We start from the raw sequence: 26,002 nt of genomic DNA, 5'->3' as shown, positions 1-26,002 counted from the left end.
ATCTCCAGGGAAGGAGCTTAAAAATCTATTTTAAAAAGCGTTCCTGGTAGTTCTTAGGAGCCCAGAAGTTTGGGAAACACTAGGTTTCCTGTGCTAGTGAATCCTCATGCTGCAGGCCAGAAAAGTGGGCCCTCCAGAATTACCCAGCACTCTCCACGTACTATTAAAGTGCCTGTGGGCAGGGACGCTAGGGTGCCACATCAAGAGTGTTATGGAGCTGGAAGTTAAAGGAGTTCAGTATAGTGTCTAGGGTCACCAGTCCCACAACAGAGCACAGGCGCAGCAGGCCATCTAGCCACAAGAGTGCAGGAGTAGCAGGCCATCTAATCAGCTCCACACCACACTTGGCTGGGTCTCCCTGAGCCGTTTTTGTTCAGTAAGTATTTATGAACTACTGGATGCTGGCACTGTGCTAGTCAGAATAGGGAGAGAAATTTCATGGTTGCTCATCTACTTCAGGCCTAGGAATAAATGACCACGAGAGAGACTGAGAACATCTGAGAGTTTCATCAAAGAGTAGAAAGGAATCCAGTAAACAATGGAGTATGCCCTCAGGGAATGGAGAGCAGAGAAAGCTGGGAAGCCATGCTTCCAGTGTCAGGGTTCACCATGCTGCCACTGGGATCATGAATATTTTCCATTAACCAACTCCCTGTGCCCCCTTGTGGCCACTTTGAGAATCATACTTTGCCTTTGCCCTGCCCTGCCCAAGGTCAGGTCCCTTGGCAAAGCTATCTCTTCCAGATGTTATCATCTCAGGTTCCGGTTATACCTGCAGATCCAATATGCTTCTGACTGGTTAAGAAACGATCTTAGACCACCACCTGGTTACTCATTACACATTTATTGTACATTTTCACAATCTGGATGCGCCACAGAATTGGGGGCATGGGGTGAGGGAAGGGGGGCAGGGGATACTGGGATAATATGGGGGGTCTAGAACACAGTACCCCCACCCCCAGCATCTCTCCCTACCCTTTCACACCACAGCTTAGATCTTCCTGCTCCCCCTCCACACAAAAACCTCAAGTGTGGGGAGAAGAAAGAGTTTGGGGGTCCCCTCCAGTGGCAGGTTAAGGGAATTCACCCTCAGACCCCTAAAATTGTGCCATTTAAAAAGACATTAGACCGCTCCTTTATCACTTCACCTAAGGGAGAGACAGCTCTCTCTGGGCTTGACTGCCCTGGAGAGGGGCAAGAATCCCCATCTTCCAGCAAGTCCCATACGCATATTGGCAGTGACTAGTACCCCCGTCCTAAATTCAGGGGGGCAGTCAGAGGAGCTGGGCAGTGATGGGGTAACACCCCCCCATATGAGGGAGGGTTTTCAATCCACCCCCCAGCAGGGGTGGGGCCAGAGATTTCAGGCAGGATTTTGGGGGATGATGCCCTGCCCCATCCTCCCCAAGGCAGTGATGACCCCCCCACACGCTGTAGCCACCTCTCCCAAAACAGATCGGATTGTGGCCAACCCCCAACTCTCCTGGTGGGAGGAGGAGGAGGCAGATCAGGCAGACAGGAGGGAGGGAGACCCCGTGGGAATGTCAACTGAGCGCCCCACATGAAAACTGGGGAGCAGGAATGTGGGGAGAGACTCCAAGTGGCAGAATTATTGGTCCATCATAACACACTGAACTCCAATACACTTACACACCAGCTGGGGGGAGGGAAAGGAGGGACAAGAGGTTTGGAAAATCGGGGTGGGGAGGCAAACTGGACTAGAGGGGCTGGAGGGGGCGATTCTAGGGGCCAGAACAGCCTGGCTCCCCAAAAGCCCAGGCTCCCCACCACCTGCAAGAAAGGTCATGCAAATGAAAGTGTGATACAAGGACCAACAGGGACTAAATCCTCAGTAAAAAAGAAACACAGGTTGAAAGACTGAACAGAAGAGTGATGGGAGGGAAAGGAAACCAAAAGGGATGTCAGTAGGCAAATGGATGCTAATTAACATGCTGGAAGCTCCCAGAAGACCATGGGATTCTTAGGACCAAGAAGGACCAGTCTCAGAGCCTCCCAATGATGCAAGGAAAATGCACCTAGGGAAGCCTGGACAATTGCTTTTTGTCTTTTTTGTACGGGGGGTGGGGGTGGGGGTGGGGTGGAGGTATGGGGTAGGCCAGGGTGGGAGGAAGGATCAGCTAAATCCAAGGGAAGGAGAGGAAGAGGGACTATTGCATAGCAGATGCAAATGAAGGGGACTTGGGGTTGGTCAGGAAGAGAGGGAAAGGGAAGGAGGGAAAGAGGAAAAGGAGGTGATGGGAACCTCAGGAAGGGGTGTTAAGGACAACTGGAAAAAATCTTCTAGTAATAAAACTACAAACAGACCAAATATATATAATATTATATATGTATAAATAACAGCTGGCTATTTACAATGGGGCACACACACGACACACACACACGGATCCGGGGGAAGTGGGGCTGGAAGATATGGCTGAGAGGTGGAGGAGCGGCTGGGGGTTGGGGGGAGAGGCCCTTCTCTGGGCAGGGCAGGCTCCTCAGGGGTTTAAGAGCTGAAGTAAACTGTGGAGAGGGAAAGAGAAGGAAGAAGAGGGAGAAGGGAAGAAGAGAAAGAGAGAAAGCAGTGTGTCAGCCCGGCCCTGCTCCCATCTTCCCCACCTCCCAGCTAGGTGACATCCCTTCCCCTCTTGGCCTCAGGTTCTTCATCTGTAAAGCAAGGAGGCTACACAGATCGGTTCCAACGTCTCCTCAACTCCATGGTATGGCCTTGGGGCCACAGACCCCTAATCCTCTGAGACCACAGCTCTCAAACAATGGGGTGGTTGACTTCCCAGCTGTTTCTCAAGCCCCTCGGTCTTTGCTGCTCTCCCACTCCCCAATTCCAGGTTCCCAGTCTATTATGCTCTTAGGCCTAACGGGGCCTCAAGGGAGCCTTGGGGATCCACCAGCTTTCCTGTTTCTGAAAACCTTAACAGAAATTGCCCAGAATCAGGCAAAGTGCAAGCTAAACAACTTCAAGGTCTGTGGCTCTAGATGAATCAGAACCGCTATTGGCAACCATATATGTTTTTGCTGAATACTAAAATCTACCTTAATGACCATCGAAACCCAGAAACCGCAGGGGAACCTTCTCCAAGAAAGGGCCCTAGCCACTCCCACCCTACTCACCGATGATGATAATGAGGATGATGGCGCAAATCACTCCCAGAATGATCATCATCTGGGGGTGAGAAGGAGGCTCAGTGAGACAGACCAGGATACTCCCATTCACCCACCCCTCCTCCTCCCTGTCCTCCTGCCTCCACCCTTACCTTGAGGTTTTTCCACCAGTATTTGCGCTTGAGCTTGGCTGCACTGGTTTCAAACTGGGATGCCCCCGCCTGGAGGGCGTCGGCACGGTCATCCAGCTCCGACAGCTTCTGGTCCCGCTCCAAGACCTTGTCTACGTTCACCCTCATGATGTCCACCACCTGGGGGAAGGCCCACAAGGCAGGGGGGTGTGTGCCAAGGCCCATCCCAAAGGGCACTCCTCCACCCACCATGAGCTCACATAGGGAACAGGCACCCCCATGTAGCCTGGCTAACATGCCAAAGACATATACAGAACATGCCTAGCACACCAGAAACAAGCAAGGAACACACAGCAGGGACATGTGGTAGCCAGACCGCTCAGATGTCACAGCAGCACCCTCTGTTTACCGAGCCTCAAGCAGCCTGCCGGTCACCAGAGCACCCACCCAGGGTCAAACACCCCAGGTTAGCCAGACCAACATTCTCACGGACCCTCCTGTGCTTGAATACTGACAAGGACGGGCCATGGTATATTTTCGTACCCAAACATGAACTGCCATCACTCCCCAACCCAAGATGGACCCCTGTACCGGTGTGTCAACCCTCAGGGTCCTTCCCACTGTTTCTGACACCACTACCCCCACTCACCTCATCCACCTGGGCCTGGGTCTGTTGCAGTCTCCTGTTACTAGTGAGGTTTGGAGGGGGCGCAGGAGGACCTCCCTCCCCAGCCGAGGCGGCAGGGGGGGCGGTGGCAGCGGTAGCCGACCTGAGGGGCAGGGACGGATTAAGAACCGAGGCCTGCAGCCCTTGGCCCCGCACCCAGGGCTCCGCCCATCCGACTGTCCCTCCATCCGTCCCTCCCTTCCTTCTTGCCAGGAAGAAAGCCACTCGATGCGAGCCCTGGCCTCCGTCCGGCCCCGCGGGCGAGCTGCTGCGTGACCTTGAGGGAGGCCCCCTCCCCCTCGGGCCTCAGTTTCCCCGCCTGTCAAATGAGGGCGACCTCACAGACACGGTCCGGGGTAGACCCGAAATGACCAGCGGCAGCGATGACAGAGGCGGAGCGGACAGACGGGGGGTCCGCTTCCTCCCGCGGTCAGCCTCCGCGCGGCCAGTCCGGAACGCGGGGCTCTCCTGATGCCCGCGCGCAGTCACGGGCGCCGGCCTGGTCTCGGGACGCGAGCGCGTGGGGGACGCGAGTCGAACCCCGGGCCCTCCCCAGGCCCGGGCCCAAGGGCGGCGGCCAGCGCCGGCCACCCGGTGCAGCTGCGGGCGCCGACTCACATGGCGGGGGCAGCGGGCGGAGGACTTGGCAGCGGCAGTGATGGCGGCGGCGGCGGCTCGAGCTGGCTCTGACTGGCGTTGGCTGCCCGGGACGGGAAGATGGCGGCCGCACGTCACCCACATCCGGGCACTGCGGGCGGGGGCGGGGCGCGGCGGGCCACTAGTCGGCCTCCAGGCCGCGGGGGCGGGGCGCCGAGGGCGGGGATCGCGGCCTGCCGGGTGGCGGGTCCGGCGCCGCAGGGCGCCAGCCTCTCCCTCGTTGCCCGCGAACCCTGAGCCTGGTGGATGGGCTCCCTACACCTACCACGAGCCCACCGGGTCTGACTCCAGCCCTCCCCGTCGTCCTCGCCACCCCCCTGCCCCTACCGCCTGGCCCTTAAGGCGCCCTTCAGCCCCAAACACATCCTCCTCCTCGGTGAAAGCCCTCAACCTGTCCGCACCCAACGCAGCCCAGGTCCCAGCCTGCCCCCACGTCCCAGTGCGGGTTGAGCAGCCTTGAGCATTTGGAAAGGGCAGGGGGATGGGAAATCAGAAGGGGCAAGTGCAGGTTGGAGGCAGTGCGAATAGCTGGGATCCTGGGAGTGGTGGGAATTGATCCTCAACCCACTGCCTTGCGAGTGGATATCCCAAAGGAGGTCTGGGAACCGTGATAGCAACCCCTCTCCTTGCACCTGAGGTTCAGACCAGGGTTTCTTGGCAGGCGAGGCCTGACTGAGGTGGGGCAAGCTTGGGAACCCGGGAGAAGGGCACGAGGCTGCCCTGTGGGGCCGCTTTATGTGGTGGCTGCAGACTGGCAGAAACCTAGCTCTGACCCAGAGTTGAGTAGCTACCCTGCCAGCCAGAAGAGGGCTCAACCTCTGATCCCAGGCAGGGCTAAAGGACAAGACTTATGCATTTTTGTTGTTGTTGTTTGTTTTTTTCCGGCTTTTCTTTAGCAGGAAGGAGAGTAAGTGAGCAAGGGCGGCACCTGCAGTACCCAGGGACTTGGTACTACTTTACCTAAGGATTAGCCTCGTGGGTGTGACATAAACAGCTCCTGTCCTACCTCTAGACCCAAAATGTATTAGGTGTGTGGAGTCTATACCTATATTTGTTAAATGGCTGGATGTAAGACATGGTAGGGAATTATCCACAGCCCCTTCCACACCTGGTCTCTGTTTAGGTCCTCTAAACGGGCCCAGCCCCTCCCACCCACCCACTGTGCTCTTTCCAGCAGGAGTGGCCCCTCAGGAAGGAGACAATGGGCATAGATGAGCTGCCTGTCGGGGCGGGGGGGGGGGGGGGGGTTGTGTAAAAACAAGCCTCAAGAGTGAAGAATGAGGCCCAGTGGCCCTGTTATAGAAACCGTGGCGGCGGAAAGAGACAAGTAAAACTCGGAGATGCTGCACAGCAGGGTTTATTCAGCACTGGTGCAGGCACAGCGGAGTCGCCTCCAGAGGCTGAGCACCCGGGCTTTGTTCTGGGTATCTTTTATATGGCGCAGGCTTACGGGTCCTAGTGACTTTCTCTCCTAAGCAGTATGGCTGACCCAATAAGCAGGCCGGTTCACAGAAGCAGAGGTGGTGAGCCGCAAGAAGCAGGCCAGATTACCGAAGCAGAAGCGGTGAGCAGTGAGCATAGCAGTAAATTTAAGCAACTATTTTAGTTTCTTTTTTTTTTTTCCCCTTTTCGTTCCTCCCTCTTGATGCTCAGGGTACATCTGCACCCTCAGAGAATATCATCATCTGCTCGCTGCTGGTATCCTCTTATATGTAGTAATTGAGTAGTTGTCTTTCTTTCAACACCTGTCTCTATGAAACTTTTTACAGTGCTGACTAGGAGGAGCATGAGACAAAGAATAAATAAGCACGCATCCAGAGAGCATGACCATGACTACCCCGATTATTGTCAATTCCTCCTAGCCAAGAACACCATCCTCCAAAGAGGCTGTTTATGTCCCATCTCTTCCAGTTCTGAAACGGGACACGGGCAGTTTTTCTGATATTTTTAGCTATGTCTGCTAAGGCCTTTCCATTTAACCACCTCTTTAACTCCTTCCTTCCTAGCCTGGTCCTGTTTCCTGACCCCATCTGACATCCCAAAATGAGTCTGTCAAGTCCAGCAGGCCATCTGTCTTGGGATGCCATAGCACTTTAGGCCTTTCACAGTGCGGGCTTTAATTATTCCCTTCCAGTAATGTTTCCCTTCCCTAGTGGATGGAGAGGCTGAACTATAACATGTGGCAGGTTGGTATGTATAGTAAGTGAATCATTGGACCCGTTTCTCCTCATGGTAGAAAGATTCCATACATTCAGAATAGTCATCCTGACTCTCAGATGAGGAGGGGATTTTACAAATTAACAGAACTGTAAGGCAAAAATACGCTGTTTTCATATTTAAGCTGATCACAGTAGGAGGAGACTCGAAAAAATAAGAGCCATGAAGAGGTAGGCAAAGCAGAAGGAAAGTTTTTGAATGATAGTCCACTCAAGGGGAAACACAGAGTAGAGTCCTATTTCAAATAAGTAGGAGGAATCCCAGTCCAATTAATAACCAGTACATCTCTTGTTCACCAGTCCTGCCGGTTCCTCAAGCTTCAGCCGTAACTTTGACCAGTTTCCAGTGTGGCCAGAGCAGGGCTTTGGGATCGTTGTTTCCTTCTTTGCAAGGTCAGATGCAGGGGTTCCTCCAGATTGAGGGCTGCTTCCCACTTCCATCAGCTATCGGTTGGGCCTGCAGGTTTGATTCTGGAGTGATGGATCCAAGCATCTATTCCTGCCACCTTGAGAGCAGTAGGGGTGCTTAAGATTACAGAATAGGGCCCACTCCAGCATGGGTTTTAAAGGCTCTTTTCTCAGTCCTTTATCCATACTTGGTCCCCTGGTTGGTGGAGATGTACTGTTATGCCTAAGGATATGGGTATTCTATCAATTACCCACTTACATATTTGAGAGATGGTGTGTCCTAACCCTTGTAGCTGCTTAGGTAGTCCCTCAGTTCTCTGGCATCTCCTCTTAAGCTGACTAGTGGGGGCCATAGTCCATACAGGATTTCAAGTGGTGAGAATCCTAGCCCTGCCTGGGTTGAGCATCTCACCCTCAAGAGGGCCACAGCTAACATGTCTACCAAAGGTAAGCTCATCTGATATAGTTTAGCTAGGGCTTGTTTGAGGGTTCAGTTCATGTGTTCTACTTTCCCTGAACTCTGAGGACGGTAAACAGTCTGCAACTTCCACCGGGTCTTCAAAGCCCTTGCCACCAGTTGTACTGTCTCGGCTACAAATGCCGGTTCATTGTCCATCCCTATGGTCAGAGGCATTCCATATCTGGGGACAGTGTCTCTCAGGAATGCCTTGGTTGCTTCTCTTGCTTTTTCAGTTCAGTTAGGAAAGGCCTCCACCCATCCCGAAAAGGTGCAGATAAAAACTAAAAGCTATCTGAATCCGCGACACAGAGTGATTTCAGTGAAGTCCACTTCCAAATCCTCAAATGGGGTAGTCCGCAATGTTGGGTCCTTGCCGGCCTACTAGGCCCCTGGTGAGCTTTGTATTGTAAACAGGTTGCACATCGCTGGGAGACAGAAAAGCAGAGTGTGGGGAGGCAAGCGATGAGATAGTACCCGCCTAGCAAGGTCTCTAAGGCAGTCTTGCCCATATGGGTCAGTTTATGTTGTTGGTGGACCAGCTTGTAGGGTAGCTGCCCTGGAGTATAGACTCGGTGGTCTTGTGTGATCCACCATCCCATCTCAGCCTTGGTTGCCCCTTCCGTTTTTATCCATTCCTCCTCTTTGGGAGAGTACCTGGGGGCAACTGATACTTCCAGGGCTAACAGAACTTCTGGTTTGTCTGGCGGCTGCCCTTAGGCAGCCTGCTTGGCAACTGCATCGGCATGGCGTTCCCTTTGGCTACTGGGTCCCCCCTCTTCTGGTGACCTTTGCAGTGGACAACTGCTTCTTCCTTCAGTCCCCATATTACCTCCAGGAGCTTCAAGATTTCAGCTTGGTTCTTGATTCCCTTTCCTTCTGCAGTAAGGAGTCCTCTTTCCTTGTATAAGGCTCCATGAAAATGTAGAGTAGCGAAAGCATACTGTGAGTCTGTATAGATGTTGACTCGCCGGTCTTGGCTGAGTTTCAGTGCCCTGATTAATGCCCACAACTCCACTCTCTGCTCTGACCATCCTTGAGGAAGTGCCTCTACCTCCACCACTTCAGAGTCAGACGCCATGGCATACCCGGCGTCTTTTTCTTTTCCCAGTCTCCTTGAAGCTGCTACCATCAGTATATAGGACCAGGTCTGGGTTTTGGAGTGGTTTATCAGTCAAGTCCGGTGTGCTAGAAAATACTTCATCTAGTAATTCCAAGCAGCTGTGGTCTGAGGGCCCTGCTTCGTCTGGTAAGAAGGTAGCTGGGTTTAGAGTTTGTATAACTTCCAGTTTTACTGGCGAACTTTCACATAGTAATCCTTGATACTGAGTCATCTGTGCATGCATGAGCCAATGGTGGCCTCTTATCTGACAGGGTTACAACTGAGTGTGGGACCTTAACATTGAGGTGTTGCCCCAGCATTAACTTGTTAGCTTCCCTCACCAGCAAGGTATTGGCTGGTAGTGCTCAGAGGCAGGGTGGCCATCTGGTTGTGAATGAGTCAATTTGTTTAGACAGGTAGGCCACCAGCCTTTGCCAAGGTCTGAATTCTTGGGTTAGGACTCCCAAGGCCATTCTGCTCTTTTCATGAACAAAGATGTTGAACTCTCAGGTTATATCGGGAAGTCCTAGAGGTGGGGCCTTGGAAAGTTTGGCCTTAACTGTTTGAAACACTGCCTCCTGGCTTGGTCCCCACTCAAGGGGGGCCTTTTCTTCTTCTTTTAGAGCGTCATATAGGGGTCTGGCCAAGTCTGAAAATCCGGGGATTCATATCCTTCAGAAAACTGCCGCTCCCTGGAGCTCACAGGCCTTCCAGCGAGTGGTAGGGGTAGGGATGGGGCAAACTGCTTGCGTCCTTTCAGTTCTCAGCATCCGCTGGCCTTGCATGATGCTAAAACCTAGATATTTGACTTGTCTTTTACAGATTTATGCCTTTTTCTTTGATACCCAGTACCCAACTTCCATTAACAGGGAGAGTAGGGCCTTTGTTCCTTCTAGGCATTGAGCCTGTGTTGTGCTGGCCAGCAGGTCATTGACGTATTGCAGCAGGGCACAGTTTACGTCTTGTCCAGGAAATTTAGCCAAGTCGGCAGCCAAGTCTCCGCTGAAGAAATTGGGGGAGTTCTTGAAGCCCTGAGGCAGCCTCGTCCAAGTGAGCCATTCCTTGTTTCCTGTATGTGGGTTTTCCCATTCAAAGGCAAATAGTGGTTGGCTGACCGGTGCAACCCAGAGGCAGAAGAAGGCATCTTTTAAGTCCAAGCAGGTAAACCATTCAGCTGTGGAGGGGATCAGTCCTAGTAGGGTGTACGGATTAGGCACTGGCAGGTACAGAGTAATTGTTGCCTCTTTTACAGTCCTTAGGTCCTTAACCAGATGGTAGTCGTGTGTCCCCGGCTTTCTTACAGGCAGCAATGGGGTGTTCCAGAGTGGCTGGCATTTTATCAGGAGTCCATGTTGGAGTAGTCTGTCTAAATGAGCCTGGGTTCCCAGTTGGGCCTCTCAGGGCCTCTCAGGGCTTCAAGTACTGTCGCAGTTTTCCAGGCTGAGCTCCCAGTTTGAGATCAATCAGGATGGGGGTGTGATGTTTGCTAGGCCTGGGGGTTTCTCCTTGGCCCAAACTAGTGGGTATTCAGTCTCTAATTCAGGAGGAATGGTCCTCTCTTCTGGAGGGGAGGAATACAGGTGCCATTCTTCTCTCCATACTGCGAGAGTCATAATCAAAGAGGAGGGCAGTCCTGTTAATTTTAGCTGGGCTGACCCTTTGGCAGAGAAGGAAATTTGGGCCCCCATCTTGGCAAGCAGGTCTCTTCCTATCAAAGGGACAGGACAGTCAGGTAGGTAGAGGAATTCCTGTACTACCTCATGGCCCCCTAATTGGCATCGTCGAGGACCACAGAAGGGCCTGTGGGTCTGAGCGCCTGTGGCCCCAATGATAGTGGTTTCCTTTTCCAAGAAGGAGGCTACTTGTTGAGTGACCACTGAATGTTCAGCGTGGGCATCCACCACCATAAAGTCCACCGGATGGCCCCCCTACTTGAATTCTGACCATAGGCTCTCGGGGGCCCAGTTGGAGAGAGCCTGGTCCTCTCTAGTTAGATTCTGCTCCAGCTAGCCTGATCAGATTAGCACTGGGTGGCTCGGGTTGGTATTGGCTCAGCAGGCCTGCTGCTTTGGTTTTCTTCTCTGGGTGGCTGGGGCACTCATTCTTCCAGTGTCCCTTCTCCTTGCAATAGGTGCACTGATCACGGCTGAGGGAGTTCCTCTTTCTTACGTCTGGGCCCCTTGACTTATGAGGTGGCCCCACCAGGGTGCAGGCTTTGACAGGGCAGCTGCCAAGAGTGCAGATTTTTGCTTCATCCTCTTTTCTGCTCCTCGCCATGCTGTTTGGTTGCGATCAACAAACTTCGTTAGCTATTTCTAGCAGTTCTGTGGCGTTTTTTCCTGCAAGCCCTTCTAACTTCTGTAATTTCTTCCAAACGTCTGATTGGGCCTGTCCCACAAAGGCCACATTTATCATCTGTTGGTTCTCAGGGGCTTCAGGATCAAAAGGGGTGAAGGCCTCACATAACCTCTCGTAGAAGTCAGCCACGCTTTCATCTGGTTTTTTGTAGCACCTTAGTGATCTTGGCCATGTTGGTAGGCTTCTTAGCCCTGGCTTTTACTCCCTGTAGGAGGGCCTGTCGATACCTGTCCAGCCATTTTTCTCCCTCCCTTGGTCCCAATGGGGTCCCAGTGGGGCTATTCTTCTGGGAAGGCCTCCCATGCCCAGTTCTCCACGTCTGATTGACCCCTTGGGGCACTGACCTGGAGCCATTCCCGAGCCTCGGTCACGACTCGTTGGTGCTCCTCGGTGTTGAACAGGGTGAGGAGAAGCTGCTGACAGTCCACCCAGGTCGGGTGGTGAGTCTGGAAAATGGACTCTAGGAAATGGATCAGCACCTGAGGATTTTCAGAGTATGAGGGGGGTATGATGCTTCCAATTGAGATCAGTCGTGGAAAATGGTTGGTGGTAGAAGACAGTTCTCCTCTCTTGTAGAGTCCCATCGGGGGCAATACGCTGCAGTCTCTGGGCCTCTCTTAGAGGCATTTGAAGTGTTGGGGCAGCTGCCCCTTGAGTCGACCAGAGATGCCTGCCTGCTCAATGGCCCTGGGGTGGCTGGTCATCGAGGATTCAGGAGCATCAGGAGGAGGTGAAACAGAAGACAGTGGACTGTCTGCTAAACGCGGATCAGCCACTCCAGGCAGGGGAGCTGTAGGGACATAAGGTGGGGGCATCGGAGGCATGTCTTCAACCTCGCCCTGGAGGATAGGCGGTTCCTTTTTCTGGTGTGAAGTCCTTTTTTCCGATTGAGCCACAAGAAACTTACATTGCCTCTGACTTGTCATGCAGAACCGAACCAGGGGGGTCTTAGCTGGGCGATTTCTAACCATTGGTCAGTATGTGGAAATTGGTCTGAGTGGCCAGGGTCTTAGGTCACAACTCTATATATTGCTCAGACAGTGGGCACATCTAAAGTCCCCTCTGGGAGCCATCCGACACCAAAGGAGGGCCACTCTAGGGTACAAAGAGTGCGCAGCTTTCCAGGGGTTAGTTTCACACCATACTCTCCAGAGAATCCTTTGTTAACATTTTTAATCATGCATTCTAAAACAGTAGGTTTTGAGGTTGAACTGCCCATTATGTGAGAGTTTCCACCCCGTGGTGGTGCCCCACCCAGTCACTGGGTGGTGAACAGGCTCCTCTTCTACCATATGGAGGGTCCTGACTGGGGCAGATGTCCCCGGGGCATTCACCCGTCTGACATCCTGTCCTGGAACCCACTTCTGCCCTCCTTCTAAGACTGTGCGGGAAGTGGCGTGGGCCATGGCCAATGCAGCCCATGTGAGGGTCAATTTAGTTAGTTGCTCAGTGGTGTCTGACTCTTTGCGACCCCATGGACTGCAGCACACCAGGCTTCCCTGTCCATCACTAACTCCCGGTGCTTGCTCAAACTCATGTCCATCAAGTTGGTGATGCCATCCAGCCATCTTATCTTCTATCGTCCCCTTCTCCTCCTGCCCTTAATCTTTCCCAGCATCAGGGTCTTTTCCAGTGAGTCAGTTCTTTGAATCAGGTGGCCAAAGTATTGGAGCTTCAGCTTCAGCATCAATCCTTCCAATGAATATTCAGGACTGATTTCCTTTAGGATTGACTGGTTTGATCTTCTTGCTGTCCAAAAGACTCTCAAGAGTCTTCTCCAACACCACAGTTCAGAAGCATCAATTTTTCACACAGCTTTCTTTATGGTTCCATTCTCACATCCATACATGACTACTGGAAAAACCATAGGTTTGACTAGACGGATCTTTGTTGGCAAAGTAATGTCTCTGCTTTTTAATATGCTGTCTAGGTTGGTCATAGTTTTTCTTCCAAGGAGCAAGTGTCTTTTAGTTTCATGGCTGCAGTCACCATCTGCAGTGTGAGGGTTGGTCTCTGGCAAACAGCCGGTTGGCACCTGTCTGTCTGTCACTGGGCCAGTGATTCTTCTGGTTCCCTGACAAGGGTGGCACAAGGGACCAGCTCGGTTGTCGTTTCCCAGCCAATGCACCAGAAAATGTTACAGAAACTGCGGTGACAGAAAAAGACAAGCAACACTTGGAGATGCAGAGCAGCAGGCACCTGTGTGGGCTCAGAGAAGTTGCCTCCAGAGTCCGGGCTTCCTGGTCCTAGTGACTTGACCACTTAAGCAGTTTGGATGACCCAATAGGCCGGTTCACAGAAGCAGAGGTGGTGAGCAGCCATAAGCAGGCCAGTTTACAGAAGCAGAGCGGTGGGCAGTAAGCATAGCAGTAAACTTAAGCAACTATTTTAGTTTTTTTTTTCCTCTTCAGCCCAAAGTGGGGGTGGGTTGCTCACTGCATTCCTGGAAGGGGGCAAAGGGGGCTGATGGCCATGGTCCCCGAGACAAACAGGAGCTTGCTTCTCCCCTCCCCCACCCAGGCTTCCCAGGGCCTCGGGGTATGACAGCCTCCCCAGAGCTGCACCCCACCCCCTCCCAGCAGAAGCTTGGGACTGGCTGTGTCACCAGAGGTGTCATTTCCCAGCTGTCTGGGGGAGGTGAGTAAACCGGGAGTGTGTGTTGGGTGTGGGGACTCAGCAGATCTAAGATAAGATGCTCTCAGCTCCCTCCCCATCCCTGGTGCAGCCACTTTCCTGGTCCTCAGGCACTGACATGGAATGTCTGGGTGGCTCAGCCTCTGTGAAAAGGAAGAAAAGAGCGGCTCCCTTGATGCTCTCAGATGACGCTGTGGGAGGATAGCTAGTGCTTTTTGGTCCTGCGACTACTCTACTTTCTATTAAGAGAACAAAGATACCAAATTTCAGGCTTTTAAGTTCCGAAGCCACAGCCTCTGGGTCTCAGGTGAGGTTGAAAGGAGGTATAAACAGGCAGAGCTCCCTACCCGCACCCAGCCTCAGCACCCTACACTAGCAGGGGAGCAGCTAGTGAAGGACTAGACAAGATGTTAGACACAGGTTTAGGGGTCATTCTCATTCCCGGACAGCCAAGTCCAGGGGATATGGAAGGGACAGAACTCAAATACACTGGGGGAGCCAAGGCCATGAGGTGTGGCTTGGAAAGCTGGCACATTGCTCTTACTGTTGGATTCTGGGGACAGCAGCAGCAGAATAGAAATGAGAGCACAAATGATCCACGGAGGAAGGGACCCAGGATGATTTATCAGGAGGAGAGGACTCTCACTGAGCAGCTCTCCCCACTCACCCCATCTATGCTGTGGTGCTAAGGAACTCCCCAAATTTAGATCAGTGGTGGAAGCAGGAGAAGAGGCGAGGCTGGGTGGGGAGACTGAGTTCACCTGGAAATGACTAAGAGAATGTTTTCTGCAAGCAGGTAGAATGGAGACCCAAATAGAGATACACTGAACCAAAAGAAAAATCAATATATTCGTATTAACTGAGATCTTAGCTTCTACATTCACTGGATCAATCTCCAGGCCCCACTCCCAGGGCTCATTCAAAAGATGTGGGAGGAGGCCCAGGGTCACTTCTAACAAGCACCTCCAATGGTTCTGATGTAGGTGACGGGGAGGAGATCTTTAATAAAGGTTTAATAAAGGTTTTCTTTTATGGCTTTTTCCTCTTCTAACAACTGACTTTGAAGTTGGGGTTGAAGGAGACTGGGTCATTGTCCCACTGACTCATGAACTTGCTCCATCCACATGAGTCAAACCTGACCGAACTAGTAATTCATTTCAGAGACACTGTGTGTCCCTCAACACAGCACGCACAGAAAAGGCCTTCTAATCCGGAGTAGGAGCAGCATGCCTGAGGGGAGCAGAATGCCTGCCTGGAATGGGGACGAGGGGTTAGCTCCGCCACTCTCACTATCAGCTTCTCAAACCTTGTGACCTCTGACTTTGCCCTCCAATCTGGAAGACTCGGGGCTGCCTGCCAATCCCTGGGTTCCTGGAGGGAAGGGAAACAACCAAGTACATATTGACTGTGAGAAACTTCATGTCGATTACCACCCACCCTCAGTGTGTTAATTACACAAATAATGTGACTCCATTCTCCTCAAAAAAATATTAGAACACTAGACATAAAGCTGAGGTCCTCTTGAACACCCCTCACTTTGTCTTTTTGTTTTACTTTCTGGAAGTGTTCACGTATTCCTCCTTTGGGGGAAATAAGTTTTTTTGTTATATATTTTTTTCTACTATTCTATATCCTTAAATATAGATGTTGATTATCTTTTTAAAAAATTTCCAAAACGCAAGATCCTCTCACATCTCTATCTATCTTTTAAAAATTCAGCATTATGTTGTAAACTAAGAAATCGGTAACATTCAAAATTTAAAAGGTACAAAAGAATGTACAGCCAACCTTTGTCCTGAGGCACACAAGACCCCTACTCCACACAGCTGCTGTCTCCAGTCTTGTAAATCCTCCAGAATGGTCAGTGCAGAGACAAACACAGACATAAACACTTCTTTTCTCTTGAAAAATACAAGTGTTATCAGACTATATGCATTGAGTTTCCCTCTAATTTTCCAAGTATAGACATCTTTTTTTCTTGTGCTCCCTAGTATCTCTGTTTCTTCCAGACTTCTTGGTAGGCTTTCTTTTTTTAATACACGGGGGAAATATATGGGAGGAATCTCTCTTTTATTTTGGAGGCTTTCTTTAAATGTCTGCTGGTCCTTGGCTCTCTTGTTAATATTTAATAGGGAATCACCAAGAAGCAGAGTGGAAGCTCTGTGTGTGTGTGTTTGTGTGTGTATGTGTATGTGTATGTGTATGTGTATGTGTATGTGCACGTGCAGGGGAAGGGCACTCATTGACTGGGCTTTGCTGTAGGACAGTGGAAGCCTTTTCACACAGACTCCCAAATGTTGACAGGTGACAGACTTTCTCTGGGGCCATTCAGTTTTTTGAGAGGAAAACATCTCCCATTCTCTGTCTCTGCCCTGTGTGTGTGTGTGTGTGGCGGGGTGGTGGTAGGGGGCATTGAGGGAGGTTCCTGTTTCTAGCCTCAAGCCTCACCCCTGCGGTGCCTGGGGTCCCCAACTCCAAAGCCTCCCCCAAAATGAGCAGGTGGAGGGGCAGTGTTTGTGACTTGGATGTGAGAGGATAAAGGAGACCCGAGTGTCTCAATACTCTGAACACAGGCCCTCAGCCCCCTCTGTGTTCAGCCAGGCCCTGACCCAGAGTCTGGGGACCTCCAGGATCTTCTGGCATCATGTCCTATTTGGTCTGGGTCTGTCAACACCCTTAGGCCACTGTCCAGCCTCCAAAGCCTTGTTGAAATCTTTTTATCCAAGGACTATTCTTTAGTCCTTGTAGACATATGCCTCTCTGACTTCTGTTATCCAGTTAAGTTATGGAAGGCACACAAGACAAATGCTCATGGCCAATCTTCCATGTTTATAAGTCTCACCACAGTTTCTTTAACTGGTTCCCTCAAGGACCAGCTATAAATTTTTTTTTCTTTTGGCTACCAGTGGGGCATACGTGATCTTAGCTCCCTGACCAGGGATCCAGCCGGGGTCCTCTGCACTGGGAGTGTGGAGTCTTTACCCTAGACCACCAGGGGAGTCCAAGGACTGGCTTTTAGGTAGTTGCCAATTCTGTCGTTGTTACAACAGTGCTTTTCGGAACATTGTTGTAAATACCTCCCATGACCAATCTTGTGAAGTAGGCACTGTTTTTTTTTTTTCCTTTTTTTTTTAACCTGTGCCCCACGCCATGTGGGTTCTTAGTTCCCTGTCCAGGGATTGGACCCATATCCCCTGCATTGGAAGTGCAGAGTCTTAACCACTGGATCAGCAGGGAAATCCCAAAGTAGATACTGTCCTGATTTTACATTTGGAGACACCTAGGGTCAGAGAAATGCCTTGATAAGGTCTTTTTAAAAATTGGTTAGTCAACTTTTTTTTTATATGTATAATCTCTCTTAAAATTTTTTTGTATAAAACATAATAAAGTGATATCTTTTTAATCTGTGTAGTTCTCCCTGCCCTGCGCAGAAACCAGACAGGCAAGTGGATAATGAATGACAGTGAAGCATGGTCTCAGTGAGGAGTGTTTCAAAGGAGAACCCAGCATGGCAGGCCTGGGAGGCCTCCTGATCCAAAACTCTCATTCTGCAACCTTCCATTCATTAGAAATTCACTGGGGTTAGCAAGCTCCTCTGTCAAACACTTGCTGAAGTGAGTCAGCTGATCTGACCTGATAGCCAGGAGTCTTGGGTTCTGGTCCTATCTCTCTGTCCGAGTGATGTCCTCAAGCAAGCTGCTTTCTCCTCGGGCCTCATCTTCCTCGTTTATTAAATGAGGGCTCTTTCACTCTGCTGTGTCAGGCACCATGCTGGGACCTGGAGCTACACTAGTATATAAGAAAAGAGTTCATGAGGACACAGATGGGGAAGTTGCCTGGTGGTCCAATGGTTAGGAGTCTGCTCGTTCACTGCTGAGGGTGCAGATTCAATCCCTGGCCTGGGAACTAAAATCCCACAAGCTGTGCAGCACAGCAAAAAAAAGAAGAAAGAAAGAAATGTTTGTCGATTACACCTCAATAAAACTAAAGGGAAAAAAAGAAGCACCCACCGGGATTTTTGACAGATGTAATGAGCAAGTGATCAAGACACTTGCCAACACAGCTCAGACAGACTTAGACCAGAAAGGAGACTCTGAGGGCTCACATGACTGGAGAGTGACTGGAAACAGCAGGATCCAGGTGCTGGTATGATGTCATCGGTGATTGGTTTCTCCATGTCCAGCCCTGCTGGCCTCTGCCTTGGCTTCATTTCCAGACAGGGAACAGAAGCAACTGCAGGCTCACAATCTTTCAATCTTTTAAAATACTAGGTTTTTTTGTGTTTTTTTTTAATGAAGATGGTTCAAAATTCCAAAAGTTCGTAAGAGCAGATAGAGAAAGTCTCTCTCCCACCCTTTTTCCCAGTCCCCCAGCTTCCTCCACTCAGCCATCAGTCCTCCCAGTAGTCTGCCTCCTTCCAGAGATGCTCTGTGCATATAGCTTTCTGTTTTTGTTTTTTGTTTTCCTTTTTTAACACAAATGGAAGACCACTACACGAACGGTTCTGCAACTTGATTTTGTCACTTAAGTATCTTGGAGATTGCTCCAGAACCATGTATAAAGTTTACTTTGCTCCTGGCTGCACAGTATTTCATGGTAATGTAATGATACCAATCCTCTGTTGACAGACACTCGTTTTCAATCTTTTGCCAATACAAGCAAAGCTGCAAAGAATGATATACACATTCCCATTCTACCTGTATGCAAATGTGAAGGGCTCATTTCTAGATGTGAAAATCCTAGGTCAAAGGGTAGGTCTTGGTTTTTGTAGACCTACAAAGGGTAAATCCTAAGTCTTTGTGATGGTGATTTTGATGGAATACTGGCAAATTGATCTCAGGTAGATGTGTTATTTTTTAAAAAATATTAAAGGTTTATTCAGGGAGCTACACACTCATTACACAGAGTGTGGGCCATCTCAGAAGGTGAGAAGCACTAGGGTATGGGGTTGTGTCACCAGTTGTTACTCTCACCAACAAACAGATGAGGCCTGTTTACTTAAAGCCAATACCCTCTTCAGCTCTATGAAATTTTTTTTGTCATTGACAACGTAAGTTAAGCATGATCTGCATTTCTCTTGTGGTGAATGAAGTCAGGTATCTCTTCACATATTTGAGAGTTCTTTGTCTTTCCTTTTCTGTGAAATGTCTACCTAACTTTTTGTACATTTTTATTGAGTTGTTATTTTTCTTATAGATTTGTAGGACATTTTTATGTATCAAGTTTAGCCCTTTCTAATATGAGTTATAAATATCTTCCTTTAGACTGTCATTTATCTTTTAACTTTTGCTTATTTTTTTACCATGCATACTTTTAACATTTTAAGTATATATTTAAATATATCAATATTTTATGACTCTTGAATTTTGTTTAAGTCTTCCTCACTCCAAACTATTTACTTCTGTGGTATTCTTACCAAAAATGTCTAACCTCAATCTAACCATGAGAACACATTGGAAAAATCCAAACTGAGGGGCAGTCTGCAAAGTAACTCAATGGTACTCTGCAGATGTGTCAAGATCATGAAAGGGAAAAAAACAGAAAAAACAAAAAAACCAAAGGACTGTCTCAGATTGCAAAAGCCTAAGGAGATTTGACAACTAAATGCAATGTGAAATCCTGGATTACACCCAGAATCAGAAAAAAAAGAAAAAACCATCAATAGGAAAACTGGAAAAATTCAAATAAGACTTGTGAATTAGTTACTAGTATTGTATCAACACTAACTTCCTTGTTCCATAATTATACCATAGCTATGCAAGATGTCAATATTTGGAGAAGGTGGGTGAAGGGTATATGGGAAATCTGTACTATTTTTGAAGGTTTTCTGTGATCTAAAGTTATTTAAAAAGGTTAGAAATGTCAAGGTTTCTTTAAGTGTTTTTGTGGTTTTATTTTCCAAACTGTAATCTTTGATCTATCATTCATATTGGTATAAGGTATTGATCCATATTTTCCCCAAAAGGCTACTCAGTTCTTATAAACTCTTTTTTTCTTGCCTTTTACTTTTTCTGCACTGGGTTTTGGTGTGGTATGTGAGTTTTTCTCTAGTTGCCAGCATGGGCTTAGTTTTCCCCTGCAGCACATGGGATCTTAGATCCAGCACCAAGGGGAAGGAATCAGCATCCCCCTGCCATGGAATGTGGATTCTCAACCACTGAACCACAAGGGAAATCCCTAATAAACTTTATTGACTAATCCCTTTCCCCACTGATCTTTTTTTTTTATTTTACTTTTAAATCATAAAAAATACATAACATAAAACTTACCATCTTAAACATTTTCTAAAACTTTTTTTAGGAATTTTTTTAAAGTTTTTTTTTTTTAATTTGGACCATTTTTAAAGTCATTGAATTTGTTACAATATTGCTTCAGTTTTATGTTTTGGTTTTTTTGGCCACAAGACAGGTGGGATCTTAGCTCCCTGACCTGGGTCAAACCCAGACCCCTGCATTGGAAAGCGAAGTCTTAACCACTGGACTGCTAGGGAAGTCCCCATTTTAACCATCTATAACTGTCCAATTTGGTAGTGTTAAGTATATTCATATCATCATACAACCAATCTCCAGAACACTTACCACCTTGTGAAACTGAAACACTACTCACTAAACAACTCATTTTCCTCACCTCCCTCCCCCACCACCCACCACATCCTTGGCAAGCACCATTCTATTACATTCCATCCCTATGAATTTGAGCCAACTCTTGGAATCTTATATAAGTAGAATCCAGCAGTATTTGTTTCTTCATGATTGGTTTATACTGATTAACAAGCCACTAATTTCACAATAAAATAAAAACCTATTTTTGATGCTAATTGGCAAAGCGTCTGGTGTTGACTAAGAGATACATAGTTGAAGTGGATGAAGAAATTGAGGCACAAAGAGGTTAAGTGACTTATTGGCCATCACATAACCTTGGAGGAGAGCGGGTGCACTTTAAACCGCTCCATAGCTTACTTCTGGTCTCTGCCCCCGGCTAGGGCTCACAGAACAGAGCCAAGGCACGGAAACCAGCACCATCTAGGTGATGCTTGAAGACAAGTCCCCAAGGAGGAGTGACCACCAACATTTAGGGGGAAAGGGATGAGACAACCCTATAATGTGTCCTCAGTGGCTGGCCAGCTGTGGGTTTTCAATCAATATTCAATAGATGAGTCTAAGAAGGAGCAGCCAGAATAGTTGGAGGTAAACCAGGGGAACTGATTTTCAGAAAGGAAGGGAGAACAACTTTCAAATGAGGGGAATGGTCAACATATGGAAAAGAGGTCGAGCCAAAGTCTGGATAGAACCTCTGGATTTAGGAACAAGGAACTCATTGGTGATGAACAATTTCTTAGGATTGGAGGAGCAAGAATGTGCTGGTAAACGTTTCACTACCCACTCTCCAAGAAAAGTATGCATTCAAATGTGTACATAAGTTTATTATAAATTTTGCTGATATAAAGGATGTGTAACAGAATCTGCAAATAATAAAATATACAATATTCTTTATTGTAAATTCTACTCTTGTATCCATGATTTCATAAATGGAATTATACCATAAGTATTAATACAAGGGTAGTTCTAACATAAACATTGGTTGATATTTTTATTTACATTTTTGATTAAGATAAAAAGGAAACACTGAAGATATGTTGAAACTTCACAGGTTCCTCAATGACTTGAGTGATTCTTTGCTGATAAGTTTTCAAATCCTTGGGGAATACTTCATTGTTGTGTGTGTGTGATATTTATAGTATAACAGTTACAGACATGACACTTTAAGATTTAACTTGCATTAATTTAACATTTTCTCCATCACTTTTTAAAATCTAGACAATCAACAAAGCCTGATATGCAGCATTTGCCAATTTTGTGGTATAAATACTCCCACCTAGGCCAGTTTCAAATTACTAACTTAATGTCACTAAATAAATTGGAAAGAGATACAAAGCAGTACATCATTTTATAGTATTCCCACCATACAGATACCATAAATGCAAACAACCTCAAAACCATATAATAGTAAATTTATAAAATAACCAGGAAGTGATGAGTATTTCTTACTCTGGTTTCGGGTTTTCTGGTGTTTTTTTTTTTTTTTAGGTCTTAACCATTGGACTGTCAGGGAAATCCCCCTCTGTTTAGAAATATTATTTATTTAATTGCAAGTTTACATATTCAATTTTTGATATAGCTGTTTTTAACAATCAGTCCATAATGTTTCTGGAAAAACAAACAGCTTTCACAAATCAGTAAGCACACCACTGGGTGTGGTGAAAGCCAGGCTGTCATGGGATGTCTCTCTTGGTCAAGCCTGTAACCATGACCAGCAATATCCACCTTTCTTGCCTCCTGGACAATCTGCTCCTCTAACTCTGCTTCAGCCACACTCCAGGGCCTCACTCAAACTGCTCCTGTAGGAGCAACACTCCTGCCACCTGGAGCAGGTTATCCCTACTCCATAGCATCTGCAAGTTGAGTTTGAAGCATTTATCATAATTTGTTATTAAAGTACTTGAGCTGGGAGTACCAGAGATTGTTCTTTGTCTCCATGAGCCATAATATCTGTGATGGCCCAGGCCAAGTATAGGTCACATTCACACCTCAGTACCCACTATAGTGTATAGTAAGTGCTAAATAAGTATTCACTCAGTGAATACTCATGAGGAAGGGCTGTGAGCAGAGACAGAAAGCATCACTTGAGGATGCTCCACCAGAAAAGATCTCCTTTTATGACTTTTGCTTATTTAAAATGGCCTGGGCTCCACCATTTAGGACTAAAAAGTATAGATTAAAATCTCTACACTGAATCTTTCCTAAAAAAATACATCCCTGGGAGAACACTTTACCCTGTGACAAGATAGAACTTTAGACTCTTCTCTAATGCCAAATGGTGTGTTTCAATAACTTTCTTTTGAACATGTTCTAGCCATGGGCTACCAGACAGAAACTAGGGTGGGTGCTCTAATCAGACTATTGAGTAAACAGGTGACCTTTGCCAGGTTTCTGGGCTGGGCGCCCCAAATACCAGGGAAGCCTACCCTTTAGCATGTAACCTTTCCTGGTATGGCAAGATAAAAACTTTGACACGCACTCATTCATGACATCAAATGTGACAGACATTAAAAGAATCACTTTTTGGAAAATCAGAGGTACACAGAACGTTTCCTCAAGTAAGCTCCATGAAATTAAGACAAAAAAAAAAAATACTAATCAGTATATTGGGATTCATGCAAGAAAACGAAACGTGGTTTGCATCTCTGGCGTCGGGGAACAAAAAAAAAAAACCTCTGAAAAAAAAGGACTCAGGCCTGAAGAATTACATTCAGACACAACTGAGTCACTTTAACAACTCAATCACCAAAATAAACCTCACAAGAGTTTAAAAAATAAAACAGTACTACACAGACACACCCACAACAAACATTCTTAGAAAAAACACCACTCTAAACATTACAGACGACACTAAAACCAGCACTACTTAAAACACAACTAACGAAACAAAAACAAAAACCTCAAACCTAACAGTAAAACACATTAAAATGACGGATCGTCAGGAAGAATCAGATAGGAGCAATCAGGGTGTTGCAAGTCCTGACTACGCAGAGCCGTTAATCACGAATCATGCGAGCTCCAATCATCACGTTCTATTCTGCCCTCCAGAAGGAGGAACAGGTAAGGATTATCCTACCTGACGATGCCGACAAGCGTGCAATATCCCGTACTCTGGGGAAAAAGACTCCGCTAACAGGGAGGGTGAGTAAACGACATGTTAGCCCGAGCAACCTAAAGCTATCCAGGTTCTTCCACTTCAGTTGTTCAATTTATTTGCAGATGTTTTTAAATATATTTTTCCATTTGGCTGTCAAAAGAGCAAACGCTAATCCCTCCCAGAATGCTTCACTCACTTCAAGAGCTCGAGGTACTACCCTTAAGCATCACTTTATTTACATATCTCCGCCCACTCCCTTCCGCCAGCAATCTACCGTAATAACTAAAATAGAAGAGACATTTAGTATCCTACAGTGCAAGGCTGGAAAACAGCCTTCCATTTCTATAGTAGTTTGACCACCCCAATTTTCTCCTGAAATTTTTGTCTTGATTTCTTTTTTTATTTTTTATTTTTGGCCACGCTGCCTAGCATTCAGGATCTTGGTTGCTCCACCAGGGACTGAACCCGTGACTGCTGCAGCGGAGGCGCGGGGTCCTAACCACTGGACAGCTAGGGAATTCCTGTAGGAATTCCTTTAAGTTTTGAACTTATCCTAAAATATATATTACAAAGGACTGTAAACAAAACGCAAATAATCCCAGACTCGAGAGATAATTACCCTAACACTGACATCCTTCACCAAATGCAGTGTTAGAAGGTTCGCTGAAGCCTTCCTCTTCCAGGAAGGGTGAGTGGTCTTTTGCTCCTTCAGCGTTCATCCCTACTTCCAGTCACGAAGGTATCAGAAAGGTTTCTTTTTCAGCCCAAAGACGCTGATGAATAATGCTATTTCAGTGACAGCTGGGAGGGCACTAAGGAAGGTAGGTATGGGTTCAGAGTTTCTTCTAACAAAAATACCCAGATCCCCAAGCCAGCGATCCCACCCCCCACCCCCTGAAGTGTAGGAGTGGAGGACTTCACAAAGACTCAGGAATGTTGAGTGGATCTGGTATCTTACACATGAAGTAAAGGGCTGGGTAGGGGACATCTTCAGATTTAAAGTAAACCTCCCCTTCCTGTCCTCAAACATTAGGTGCTACCATACCTGCAAAAGACAAAAATGTACCAATACGTGGTGCACTCCCAACGCTCAAATATGAAGAAGGATAGGGCCACAGATGCACCACAGTGAGCCCCGATGGCTTGGGAATACACCAGAGTCAAGGAAAGCCTTTGGATCAACAGGTAGTGATGAGCCAGAAAAGGCCGGTGATGGGGCTGGCATCTGCATTCATATTCAGCTCCTGGTGAGCAAAGCATCTCTTGCTCCCTTACCACACTGCAAAGGCCAGAGCCAGCAGCCCAGACTTTTGGGTTTCAGGATGGCCATGTGTAGAGGCCAGAGCTGAGCCTGCACTGCTGGGAAACAAAGCTACCTCCATCCTGTATCTAGTTTGGACCCTTCAGGTGAAGTAGTAGACTCCCAATCTACTCCAAGCACACAGAAATGCTCACAGTGACATAATACACTCTGCTGGGATCACTTTCCAGCACTCTGATGTTGAGAGCCTTCCCTGATCCATCTTCCTCACTTCCTTTGTCTCTTCTGCATTCTCATAGTGCTTTGTATCTTTACATCTGATGGCACCTGTGCTTATCACACTGAATTACAGATGTCTGTGTGTCTGCCTCTTCCTCAAGATAGAAAACTGTGTTGTATTCCCATCTTGAGATCCAGTGCCTGGTGAGTAGCAGGAGCTCAAAAAATGATCAGAGATTGTATTAAATCTTCCACATTGCCTAACATCTCTCCACAGGAGGGATTCTGTTTGCCTGCTAGATCAAACACCATTGTGCCAGAAAGGCCTAGTTAAGTGGCTGAAGGGCGTTATGGTGGACAAGGGCCGAGGAGGAAAGGAGTACACATAGAAAGGATACAGATGAGGCTCTGGGTGGTGTTGAACATGGAAACTCCTAAGAAGAAACCAGCCAGCTCTACTGCAAAGAGGGCCAGGGTGACAGAGAGCGCTGCCACCAGCCTGCAGAAAAGAAGGAAGTTAGCTTAGGCCTTCTGGACTTTTTCTAAGACCCCTTCACTCCCACTACTGCCTAATTCTGCCCACTCTGTCCCACATGCTCACTGAATGTCCTGCTTCTCATACTCTTCAGGGGTGAATTTGAGAGGCAGGCAGGCCTGGATGTTGCTGTCCTAGGGAGCAGGGCAGAAACAAAGAGAAGTTGAAAGAGGGTCTGGCGGCGGGGTATGGGAGGACTCCACCGTGTGAGGCCCCGGAGGAGAAAGGGTGGGGTGGGGCTGGGACCTCCCCAAATTGGAAGGAGCAACGAGAAGAGGGCCATGGGTCTTACCCTGGACCAGAATAATGTGATGACGACCACCAGATGTGCCAGGAGCGTCAGAAAGCGAGACGGCACGAGCCCCGAGATCCGGCTCATGGTCCTCAGGGGAAGAGGTACCGCCTGGAGCAGACGCCGTTTGTCTCTGGGGCTGGAAGCTCAAGGAGGGCCACTCCTCAAGTCTCTCAAGCTAGCAGACAAAAATTCGACGTACGCCGCCTTCCCGCTTACGCTGGCACCGCCCAGTTGCCTTGGTAACCG

General features: G+C 48.1%; 2 protein-coding genes and 1 non-coding gene across 9 annotated transcripts; all 3 read right to left on the bottom strand.

Moving 5' to 3' along the window:
• Positions 1 to 825: 825 nt before the first annotated feature.
• VAMP2 (vesicle associated membrane protein 2) lies at positions 826 to 4,620 on the bottom strand. 3 transcript variants are annotated; one of them, XR_014079158.1, is made up of 6 exons: positions 4,537 to 4,620; positions 3,901 to 4,021; positions 3,273 to 3,431; positions 3,130 to 3,181; positions 2,360 to 2,523; positions 826 to 1,759 (listed from the first exon to the last, which is right to left on the bottom strand). XR_014079158.1 is itself a non-coding variant. In XM_081578475.1 (5 exons), coding segments are annotated over exons 1-5 (351 nt in total). In that variant the 5' UTR covers positions 4,539 to 4,620; the 3' UTR covers positions 826 to 2,506. The 3 variants fall into 3 exon arrangements, 2 of the variants coding, with proteins under 2 accessions (XP_081434601.1, XP_081434600.1); XM_081578475.1 differs by having other exon boundaries at positions 826 to 2,523; XM_081578474.1 differs by lacking the exon at positions 2,360 to 2,523 and having other exon boundaries at positions 826 to 1,791.
• A 16,535-nt stretch (positions 4,621 to 21,155) lies between these two features.
• On the bottom strand, positions 21,156 to 25,985 carry TMEM107 (transmembrane protein 107). Of its 5 annotated transcripts, none has more exons than XM_081578456.1 (5): positions 25,754 to 25,985; positions 25,528 to 25,595; positions 25,325 to 25,425; positions 24,492 to 24,588; positions 21,156 to 24,258 (listed from the first exon to the last, which is right to left on the bottom strand). In XM_081578456.1, the coding sequence occupies exons 1-5, from the start codon at positions 25,838 to 25,840 to the stop codon at positions 24,189 to 24,191; spliced, it is 423 nt and encodes a 140-aa protein (XP_081434582.1). In that variant the 5' UTR covers positions 25,841 to 25,985; the 3' UTR covers positions 21,156 to 24,188. The 5 variants fall into 5 exon arrangements, with proteins under 5 accessions (XP_081434582.1, XP_081434584.1, XP_081434583.1 ...); XM_081578458.1 differs by having other exon boundaries at positions 24,513 to 24,588; XM_081578457.1 differs by having other exon boundaries at positions 25,325 to 25,444; positions 25,529 to 25,595.
• LOC145543944 (U8 small nucleolar RNA) lies at positions 23,297 to 23,432 on the bottom strand. The gene has a single exon (XR_014081181.1). It is a non-coding gene; the product is annotated as a U8 small nucleolar RNA (small nucleolar RNA).
• Positions 25,986 to 26,002: the final 17 nt, after the last annotated feature.

The sequence above is a fragment of the Giraffa tippelskirchi genome, chromosome 3 (assembly GCF_054371585.1).
Source record: "Giraffa tippelskirchi isolate mGirTip1 chromosome 3, T2T-mGirTip1v1.2.pri, whole genome shotgun sequence".
Taxonomy (NCBI): Eukaryota; Metazoa; Chordata; class Mammalia; order Artiodactyla; family Giraffidae; genus Giraffa; species Giraffa tippelskirchi.
The sequence above is the reverse complement of the archived record's forward strand: the minus strand, read 5'-3'. Positions and strand labels throughout refer to the sequence as shown.